This window comes from Carlito syrichta, unplaced genomic scaffold (assembly GCF_000164805.1).
Source record: "Carlito syrichta isolate Samal-C Ts95f unplaced genomic scaffold, Tarsius_syrichta-2.0.1 Scaffold130459, whole genome shotgun sequence".
NCBI classification, from domain to species: Eukaryota; Metazoa; Chordata; class Mammalia; order Primates; family Tarsiidae; genus Carlito; species Carlito syrichta.
The window spans coordinates 35,034-46,309 of NW_007074555.1; the positions used below are offsets into that span (position 1 = coordinate 35,034).

The window sequence follows — 11,276 nt, forward strand, 5'->3', positions numbered from 1 at the left end:
GCAGATCCACTCACCTCAGCCTCCCAAAGGCGCGGGATGACAGGCTAAGCCACCGAGCCCGGCTCAGATCCATTTTTAATGTGACAGAAATCTGTCAAGATACCAAAACGATAAAAACTTCATGAAATGTGGCAAAGCTTCCCCCAAAAAAGCACTGGAAGACAAAGTCCTACCCTTAAAAAAGTCCCTGTGAAGGCCACCCAGGCGCCCTGCAGAATGCAAGGGTGATGACCATTCCTCAAGGTAGGTAGGGAGAAGAGAGAGCCTCTGCATGGGCACAAGCGTTGACAGTGTCATCCCCAAAGAAATCTTTCTCTTTTTTAGACTGGAAAATATAGTTTATTTAGAAAGTAAGCTGGGGGGGGAGGAGAGATTTACTGCCCCAAAGCAGGAGCAGGGGCCAGAAATCTCCTAAGAGAGGCCTCCCAGACAGAGCCAATAGACCCTGGTGACGCCCCACAGGCGTGCTCTCTGGGGCTAAAGGTAACAGTCTAACACTTCAGAAGACTCGCAGTCAAGCTCTTCTGTGAAAGAACAAGCTGGAGAGCCTCGTCATCAGGACCTAGGAATGGACCGACATTCCAGGTGTTGACAGCATCCGCCCTTGGAGGGGGCTGAGGCTGAGAAATAGCCGACAGCTCCCACAGGCAGAAAAGCTATCTGGGAGTGTTTAGAACAAACACCTGCCCGGCAGCCCTCAGCCACACATCTGTGTGTTCATGGGGCCCGGGCAAAGCTGCTTTAATTTTATGCCCGAGTGCCCTTACTCGGGGGAAGCACACCCACTCCATGGAGAACCTTCACAAACCTCGAAGCCCTTGTTCATGCTGAGGAGGTCTGTCTTTAGGACGCCAAACACGAGGGCTCAGAGCATCACATTTACTGCATCTCTAAGCAAGGCGGAAATAAAGTGGAAACTAGGAACAACTGCTACATGATTATCCTGCCCCCGAAAATGGCTCCTGGCCTGCTCCAGACCACACGAAAGCCTGGCTCCTCCTCCTGACTTCTGCAGGACCCAGAGGCCGGGAGAGGGATGCCAGGCCGGGAGAGGGATGACAGGCCTGGGAGGCGAAACGGTTTCTCTGTGAACAAGGAGAACACACGGAAACGGCTGCTCAAGGAGGAACAGCACGTGAGGCTTCCTTTCCAGAAGCACCTGCCTCAGCTGATGGACGCATTTCCCGGCAAAGCCTCCAGGGCCCCACTCCCCATGGTCTCTCCTGGCCAGCAGCTCTTCTCGGACTGGGATCTGCGGCCGCCTTGCCTCTTCTGAAGGCGCAATGACAGGCTCATCCAGTTCATGCCGCTGAAACTGCTCCGACAAAAACCAAGACTGGCTGGACCTGCTGAGCCTCCGCAGGCCCGCCTCGTGTTGGGTCAGGACCCGGGAGGTTCCCCGAAACACGCAGTCCTCGTTCCCAAGCAAACTCCACATTCGTCAGCTGTCAAAGGAACAATGGCTTTGCAAGGCCTGCCTATCACGTTTCTGGATTTGCTAAGCAGGGCCACTGACAGGAAGAAAGAAAGCGTTCAAGCCTGCACTCCCGGCCTTTGAACTGTAAGGCCATCACAGCGAGTTTTGTTAAGCTTTCGTCTGTGTGACAACAGCAAGTGCCAGCGGGTCTAGGGTTTCACCATCACATAAAGCATCTTTCATCTTCCAGGGTTCTATTAACTGGAATTCACCTGGATGACACTGCCCTCCCCAACCAGGGCAAGGCGAGGACCACCCCGAATGGACAGAGAAAGGCGCTTCCAGAGGCAACACAATGAAGTGCCATCTTCCTTTCTGTTTAGACCTCCAGCACTGGGCAGAAACACAGCTTGCCTAAACATTTTCAAGAAGGCCCCACGCCAAAAGTGCCCCACGGCTCACTCTGAATGGAGAAGCCTCTCAGTCCTCCGAGACCTCAAGCCTCTCTACTTTACTACAGCCACTGCAGACGTGCAGGCTTTTCGGTCTTCGTTAAGCTTCAAAGCTTCCTTCCAAACATGCTGACAGAGTCCTGAGAGGTCCTGGGAGGTCAGTTTGGCTTTGAGCCTCCTCTAAATGATTAAGTGGGAAAGAGGTCAGCCTTGCTGTCAGCGGACAGCTGGGGAGCAGCAACTGTGCGGGCAATCCTGGCGAAGAACAGAGCAGCCAGCCGTGACCCTCTCCACCTGGGTGTTTTCTGAAACGATATCCCCTATCTCCCCGTGTAAACTCACGGGTCACTGGACACGCCAGCCTAAGAGATAATTAGGTGCGCAAACAAAACTGAGACGCAGTGGTTTGCCCGGGAAGCCAGGTGCCCAGTATCTGTCTCAACAGAATCACGAGCAACTGATGGTGCCCAGCAAGGGCGTCCACAGCAGTGCCGCTGGCACGGCAAGAGGGCGAGACCGATGAAGTCACGATGGCACAGGCGGAACAAGTCGCCAGTGGTCCGCGACCAGGACGGCCAGGAGAGGATCTGCATGCACACGGGCCGTCTGAGCACCAACAGCAGGCCACTGCTGACACAGGCCACACCCAGAGGGACGCTCAGGAGAGTCACAGGGCTTGTCGCTGGGCAAAGGGAGCGGGAGGGAGGCTGGGAGAGAAACTTACTTTAACTATACTTTTTTGGGACCCTCTGGGTTTTTAAAAACCACTCACTGCTTCAACCAACAAGTAATTCCCGAGAACCTGCTCTATGCCAGCACTGCTCTAGGTCCCAGGCAGAAAGTCAAGGACGAGACAGATGGGGCCTCCACTCTCACAGAGCTTATATTCTGGGGGAGAAGCGGGCAGGCAAAGAAACACCCCCAGGGATGTCACAGATGTGAAAACAGGGTGTAAGCAGGAGGGACCGGGTGGCCACCAGAGCAGTCAGCCACGGAGGGCAGGGGGTAACAGTTGACCTGGGCTCATTCCTTGGTGGGATAAAGAAAATAAACATAAGTAAATGAATCCTGTGACAAGAACAAACCTCAGCACTGTAACGGAAGGGGAAGCATAAAACCAATGTCTCAAATAAGTCTTAAGTCCAAGCAATAAATAAACACCAAGCAACCAGAAAAGTCCACCTGTAACTCTAGAGGTAAGAACATGGAGACGACTCTTTCCAAGAAGAATGAAAACTGGCTGAAGGGTCCCTTGACATTTTACAAAGAAATTAGACTAAATATAACTTGGCCTTTACATAAACTCCTAAAACACAATGGGTTAACCTTACTCTGGAAGAGGAATAAGTCACTAAGAACCACGGCTCAAGTTCAAGAATCGCCTTGCGTGGGCCGGGTGCGGTGGTTCAGGACTGTAACTCCACCACTTTGGAAGGCCGAGGCAAGTGGATTGCCTGAGCCCACGGGTTCGAGACCAGCCTGGGCAACAATGGTGAGACCTTGTCTCTACAATAAATCAAAAAACTAGCTGGGCGTGGTAGCACATGCCTATAGTTCTGGCTACTTGGAAGGCTGAGGCGGAAGGATTGCCGAAGCCCAGTAGGTCGATGCTGGGGTGGCCAGGAGCGTGCCACTGCACTCCAGCCTGGGCGACTGGGTGACGGAGTGAGACTCCAACTCAAAAAAAAAATCATCATCATCATCTCGCTGGTCAACAGATCGTCTGGGATGGACAATTATCTACATCCATCACTTGGCTTCTGCTGAGACTAAGCACCCACCTCAGCAAGCACTAATGACTGAGTACTATGACCCTGGGCCACTGTAAATTGCTTCTGCCAGCATCACATGATGAGATTAAGCAAGGAGCAGGAAAGGGCTGGCCCAGCCTCATTCAAGATCTTTGAGGCCGGTGACCTTTCCAGAACAGAAGCAACTTGCGACAGAACCATCCCCGGGGCCACCCTGCAGGTCTTCCTGCCAAATCCCATCTGCCATGCCCTGCAGCCGCAGACCTGAGGCAGGGAAGGGGTTCCCTCGAGGGCCTGCTGCACGTACCTGGTCGGAGCAGGCACCAAGAGTCACAGGCTGGTTGGCGAGGGACAGCAGAGACTCCACCACCTCCAGCTCCTGCTGGTAGAAGGTCTTCACTCTGTGCTCCACGAGGAACTCACTGGCTTTCTCACTCAGCAAGCATGTGAGGCCGGGGAGGTCCAGGGTGCCTGGATTGCTGCGGGGAAGGTCATAAAGATCCCTGCAGGATGCAGTCACCTTGGTGCCTTTTCAGCGTGCAGAAAACAAATCTGGCTGGAAACACAACCCCACATGGTGCTTGTCGCGACAGAAAGGGCTTTCATATCGTGAACACTGTGCGCGCGCGCGCACACGCGCGCGCGCGTGTGTGTGTGTGTGTGTGTGTGTGTGAGAGAGAGAGAGAGACAGAGAGAGAGAGAGATAGAGAGAGAGAGAGAAAAGTAGTGAGGCAGGCCTACAGCAGCCAACAGAGGCCCGCAGCAGACTGAGAAGAGTCAGGCTGCAGAAGACATGGAAGGCGCAGGCCCATTTTTGTAAAAGGGAAAACGACAACCCACACAACAGACACGTGGATTCATGCTGCATCAGTCGCAAAGAAACAGGCCTCGAAGGGCACGTGGCAGCCCAGGTGGCCCCGGGCAACGGCCTTTGGGCAGGAAATAGAGAAGGAGCACTTTACTTACTCTACACAGGTCTGTCGTTTGCACTTTCTGGAGGTAATTGCTTGAACGCGCAATACGCTCGCTTGTTACAAAACACCGGAGGGCGCTCGGTGAGAAGCCCCCCTCCACCCTCCTCCTGCGGCCCTGGGCCCCGTCCCGGGCAAGGCTGGCACTGGCTGCGCATCTCCCCCGGAGCGCTCTGCGCACACCAGCAGATGCACGTCTTGCCCCTTCCTCCAGCCGCCTCTTCCGCCCACGCAAAGGAGTACAGCGCCCTGGCTGAAGGCGGCTGGGCAGGCTGTCACGGGCATCTGGCATGGGTGCCCTGGGACCGGACGCTCTGCAGATGCCGGGCCTCCGCAAGGCCTTCTTCAGCTTCATGCCATGGGGCTTGCTGAGCTTCCTGGACCTTTGAGTCTTCAGCTCCTATCAAACTTGGGAAAGCATCAGCCACCCTTTTCTTCAGTGTCTTCCTGCCCCTGCCTCACTCCTACAGGGACCCCAGTCACACTGCGTCTTCCCCCCAGCCACCCAGAACATCTGTGCTCCTACCATCTTCCCTCCACGGATGGGCACACGGAAGGAAGCAGGCAGAGGGCAGCACCCCAGCCCGAGCCGCGGTGGGAGGTGGACGGCTCGGGATCCGCACAGACCGACCCCCGTCTGAGCTCCTGCCGCCTGCTTCCCTGCCGGGGGCATATCTCAGCAGTGACAGGGCGCAGCTCACCTGGGCGCCTCTTCCTCCTGCAGGGCTGGGCTGCAGAAAGGCTGGTCGTACACTTTCCTGTAGAGTGTAGGCAGCTCAAGCATCCTTGCAGTTTGCACACTCCACACGGGATCATCCACTTTATCTGATGCCACCGGGAAAGACATGTAGAGAAATCATCCCATGACCAGTGCCATCCGGTGTCCAAGATGCCACCAGGACACAACAGAGGCTGAGGCGCCGGGGGGCCCCTCCCTCATGGGTGCCCAGGGATCGTGGACTCGACGCACTGAAGGGTCCCTGGTCACGCTGTGTGAGGGCATGCAAGGCCCTAAGTGCCAGGGCCTGGAGGGGCAGAGGCTGGGCCAGGAAAGCTCATCTGAGCGCTCACTCGTGTGTCCTTGTGGATGGCAGGGCTGGAGCTGACCCCCAGCTGAGAAACAGCCAGCACCTGGCACAGGGAAGGTGTGAGACCCGCCTGCGTCCATGAGCGTGTCATCTAGAGCTCACGGGCTCAGTGTGTGCCAGAATTCCCATCACTGTGGAGAACACGAACCCTCTGCCCGAGTAGACTGGGACTCAGACTCAGACCTTCAAGGACTTTGGAGCCATGTTGTCCAAGTAAACTTGCCAACTATGCATGGTAAATAATTCATCCTCTTTCCCAATTTATAATTCGCTCTCATCAAAATAAAATTAAGAAATGCCGCTTTTCTATAAAAAGTATGCTGTGCAATATAATTTCCCACATTAGATCATTTTAAGTCTCATTTGAACTTGCTGGAAGCTTGACTTTCAACTGAACAAGAGCTCAGTGGACACGCCCCCAGGATAACAACCAATCCGATGGAACATCTGGTGCTTACAGTAAGCAGTGGCATGGATTTCTCGCTCTTCTCTGTATGTGCGGACATAGCCTCTGATGCGGATGAGGTCCCCGATCTCCACCTTCATTCTCTGGGCGGTGGTCTCTCGCAGCTTCCTGAGTTGTGAGCTTAAACTCGGCTCTCGGGCAGTGCTGGGGGTAGCTGCCAGGGCCAGGAGGAGAGACAGTTACAGCACACTCAGCTAGCTATGTCCATGGGAAGGCTTCAGGGTGAGACCCACTGACGGCAGAGCGAGGGGCCCGGCGACAGCGGGGGCCCGCTGGGCACGCTCCCACAAGGCTCTGTGGGCTACTGAGCTGAACCCTGCGCCACGAGTTCAGCCACTGTGGTGCCAACGGCTGCAAGCAACCCTGCCGAGGTCTGCGGGAGGCCTGTCCCCCCGCCCCGGGTGCTCAACATCCTCACCTCTCCTCTCTTCTGGGTGGACGGGCCCGTCTCCTGCCCTCTCGCGCACACACACCACTTAAAACTACAGACTCAGGTGACCTCGCGGTGACGCTCCGTTCTAAATAAGCGCTTCGCTGCACTTTACCTCCAGATTGTATTTCTTAGATAACAAGCAGACCAGGCACGAGTGTCTGGGCACGACCAGCAGTGATCCGAGGGCTTCACGACGCACAGGCCCATCCAACCTCACAGCCACTCCTACTCGTCAGACCCAGTTGAGAGACAGGGAGCTTGAGTCCAGAGAGCTCAGGCAACCTGCCTGGCACGAAACAGCTCATTAGCGACAAAGATGGTTTGAGCCCAGGTGCTCTCCGACTCCAGAGCCTTCCCGAGTATCCTGGATTCTGTGCCGTCTGCCCCAGACTCCCTCTGGCAGCTGGCAGGTGCAAAGACCTCTGCATTCTGTTCCCTGCCTAGCATAGTTTCAAACACACACATTATCCACAGAGTCTACACAACCAAGCACCACACTTTATTTTTTTAGCAGTGGGGTCTTGCTATGTTGCCCAGGCTGGTCTTGAACGCCTGGCCTGGAGTAGTCCTCCCACCTTGGCCTCTCAAGCCGCTGGGACTGCAGGCGCGGCTTTATCGTTTTTGTTTGGTTTTCATCACCAGCACCATAGGGGCAGCACGGCTCAGGTATCAGCGCATGGCCACCGAAGTCAGAAGACCGGACGTGAGTCTCAGTTTACCTTCTGCTGGCGTGTGACCTTGGGTGGCTTGCTTAACCTCACTATGCCTGTTTCCTCAACTATAAAATGGGGATAACACTAGAATCCACCACATACACAGGGCTGTGCATGACCCAATTTAACCCGCGCACAATGCCAGGTCCATTGGAAATGCTCAACAACTATGAAGGTCAAGTCCTCCTAATTTAAGCTCTAGGGAAAATGATCTTGCTCTCTGGGGTCTTTCACTGCTCTCAGAACATTGGCCAGAAAACTGCAAACCCTCCTGCTTCACAGGACATCGCCACGAGGCAGGGACACAGCTCCTGTGCCGGCCTGTCATCCGCCCCGTGGTACCTCGACACACATCGGGATTCCATGCATCCTGCTCTGCTTTTCCATGTCGAGCAAGTTGGGTGGGTCCTTCCTCGAGATCACCCTAACGAGGCGTGCACAGCCCCAGCCCCAGCCTCAGCCCCGCACTGGGCACTGACTTTCTCCGCAGGGACCTCGGGGGCAGCACCGCACACTGCGGGTGACACAGGCAACGCTCGCTCTGCTCTGCTCGCTGCCTGCTGCATCCTGAAAGCCTGCTCCATCTGCTCCCGAGCCCAGGCCCTCCTCTCAGGCTGAGCTGTGAAGGCACTCATGAATTTCCTGCCGGCGTGCAGACATCACACGGGCTGACAACGGCAGGTTCTTCGCACATCACCCTCGCGAGGAGCTGCCTGGCAGCTGCTCTCAGGAGAGGCCCCTGGAGGGCAGCCAGAGGCCGAGAGGCTCGCACTGCTGACGGGGCCAGCAGGCGAGGAGGCCACAGCCTCGCAGACCCACCCACACCGCCACCTCCCTCACATTCCCACAGGGAGGGCCAGGCTGGTGATCACGGAGGAGGTCGCAGCCTCCACCCCCTTCGCACTCCCACAGGGAGGGCCAGGCTGACGACTGAGTGAACCAGTGAGGAGGCCACAGCCTCCACCCCTGGCAGTCCACAGTGAGGGCCAGGCTCGCCCAACTCTGCTCATCAGCTGCGACCCAATGGTGCAGTCACTGTGACATTTATAGGGACTAATACAACCTTCTTATGCTTTAAATGACTGAACTTGACTTTGACTCAGACTCCATTTTCTTTTAAAAACTGGTCTCCCGGCCAGCCTTAGTGGCTCAGCCTGTAATTCCAGCACTTTGGGAGGTCAAGGCGAGTGGAATGCCTGAGCCCGCAGGTTCAAGACCAACCCAGGCAACTTTGCAAGACCTCGTCTCTACAATAAATAAAAAATAGCCAGGCGTGGCAGTGCGCACCTGTAGTTCCGGCTACTTGGAAGGCTGAGGTGGAAGGATCGCCGGAGCCCAGCAAGTCGACGCTGGGGTGGCTGTGAGCATGCCACTGCACTCTAGTCAGGGCGACAGAGTGAGACTCCAACTCAAAAAAATATAAATAAAAACTGGGAAGCTCTAGAACTGAGGGCAGTTAAATTAAACGAAGAGTGGGTTGGCTGGGAACACTTCAAAGCATCACCTCCCAAGTAAAACAAAGGGCATCCTTAGTTTTACCCTCTCTTCCTGTGAGAAAGCAATTTCAATTGGCACTGCCCACGGTGGCTCCTCTATTCCCCTGCTTATTGATACTTTAGAAACTCACTCTCAGTATTAACAGCCAGCTTGTGGATCTAAACAATTACAAAGTATAAGCATTATACAGTATTCCTGATAACGCAATTCATTTAGAGAGTGTTAATTTTGAGAACTCAAGCAGCGTCTAGCACAGAGGCCTGTCAAATCCACCCCCAGCCTGTGTGTGCAGAGAAAGCCGTGCCCACCTGTGCAGGTATGTATTGCATCGGCAGCGCCAAATACCTGAGGCGTCAACCACATGGTCCACATGCAGAAAACACTCACCGTCTGGCCCTTTACAGAAGAAGCTCGCCCAATCCATCTAGAATAACTATGCACATGCAAGCGCCTCCTTTTGACAGAAGGCTGCGGCAGCCACACAATCTGCAAACGATGTTAATACTGCTGTGGCCTGAATGCTTCTGTCCTCCCCAAAACCCACGTGTGGGACGCTTAACCCAGCAGTGTGGGGAGGCGGGGCCTAATGGGAGGCGTTACGGTCACGAAGGCTCCACTCTCAGGCGTGGATCAGCCCCCTCTGAAGCGGGCTTGCAGGAGCGGGTTCTCCCTCACTGCTTCTGCCACGGGAGACACGCTGCGTCTAAGGCGTCATCTTGAAGGCAAGACCCAGCCCTCACCAGACACCAAGAACTATGGCCTTGCCCTTCCTGGCCACAGGGCTGTGAGGGACAAACTTCTATTCCATATGAACTACCAGTCTTAGGTGCTCTATAGTAGCAGCACACGACAGACTCAAAAACGCCTAGACAAACGTGAAAATCCAGGTTATCTGCCTGTCTTACAGACTTATGCTTTGCTTACGAGCTAGCTGCATAATGGCCTGCTGTCTCCACTTCAGTTACCTGCAAACCTTTCCAGCCAAGGCAATGCCAGTGACTTAGATGCCTCCTAGTTGGCAATGGAATCCCTGAAGCTACATGAAATTGATGGCCAAATTCTACATGTAAATGCATCTGAAAGTCAAGCAAAGGAGTATTCCACGAGTCAGTCTGATCAAAGTAGGAAGTTCGGACTCTGACACGCCATGGCAAAAAAGGCAAGAAACCAGTCCCAGCGTTAGACATTCTCGCCACATGTGACGCAAGCTAACAGAGACAAGGTGTGAGACCTCAGGGCGGGCCACAACCACTGAATAAGCCATGGTATGGGGCACCTGGCAACATGTGCTCTATCACAGAGAAACAAAGCTCCAGTTTCTGAAGCTTCCCTGGGGCTGACATTCATCGCCAATATTGCATATTGTTTTATAATATTATGAACTTAATTTTTAAAACTTTCTAAGAATTATTAAAATATATTTTAAAAACTCCAAGTGTTGTTCCAGTTATAGTCAGTGTGTTCAATACACAACTTCAAAATTCTTTTTCAGTTTTATTACTTAATGCCTAAGTCCAAAGGAGACCTAGCTCACCATCTCGTCATGCTAAGCATTCCTGCTTGAGCACACTGGAGATTTCAGAAAGTCTGGATTGCAGCAGCACAGAAGCCAGAAGCCCCCCTGCAGGAAGTACCATCTCCACAACCTTCTTGTGACAGAGCCGGGCAAGGGGATAAGACCTGACTGGCTATGAGGTCACAACACTAACTACAGGGATGCCCCGCAGGCCTAGGAGGAAGCATGCCCCAGGGGCAGGGGACGGACTGACTGACACTACCCGACGCTGACTTAACAGACGCCCCACATGCCCCAGGGACAGAGGTTGGGACCAACCGGCAGCGAGACCCCATAGGCCCCGCAGGCCTGGGAGGAAGTGTGCGCCAGGGACGGGAGAGAGAAAAGCCACGGGCTCCCCATGACCTCCACTTTTGGAGCAGCGGCTGTGGGTGCTGCACTTGAAGTCCATCCCATCACCTACCCGCAGATAATGTGGAACTCTGGTCCCACGGCTGTTCCAATGAGCCGCCTTGAGTAAAATCCGCAGTTAGCCGCAAAGCAGAGGGATGTGCAAGCGAAATTACCTGAAAAGGCCTCTGTGCTGCTCAGCGGCTTCCAGCAGACGCAGTTTATGACCCCAGTGCTGTCATCCACTGCAAGAGAAGCACAGAAACAGCAGGCATGGTGGGGGAACCGGCCCTGACCGTGCTCAGCCACGCTGGAAGACGGCACGACTCAGTGGCCTGGGCGGCCGATCTCCGGCCTCCACACAAGTCCATGCAGCACAGTCCCAAGGGGGAAGATCTGTATCATGCCCGCCTCAAGGGCTCGAGCGATTCTCGTCTAGCCCTCTTGATTACAGACGGTGGCTTCTGGAAGTGACGTGTGAGACTCAACACCTGTGCTCACACAAAACCAGCCCCCAGCCGGCTCGGTGGCTCAGCCTGTCATCCCGCGCCTTTGGGAGGCTGAGGTGAGTGGATTGCCTGA

At 54.7% G+C, this 11,276-nt stretch overlaps 1 protein-coding gene across 1 annotated transcript in view; it reads right to left on the minus strand.

The window, feature by feature from the left end:
* Positions 1-11,276, minus strand: part of STN1 (STN1, CST complex subunit) — a 29,154-nt gene that overhangs the window by 9,979 nt on the left and 7,899 nt on the right. Inside the window, exons 4-7 of the mRNA XM_021708023.1 lie at positions 10,871-10,939; positions 6,138-6,299; positions 5,293-5,416; positions 3,928-4,099 (exon numbers count right to left, since the gene is read on the minus strand). Of these exons, the coding sequence (XP_021563698.1) occupies positions 3,928-4,099; positions 5,293-5,416; positions 6,138-6,299; positions 10,871-10,939 (527 nt within the window). The remainder of the gene's footprint in view (positions 1-3,927; positions 4,100-5,292; positions 5,417-6,137; positions 6,300-10,870; positions 10,940-11,276) is intronic.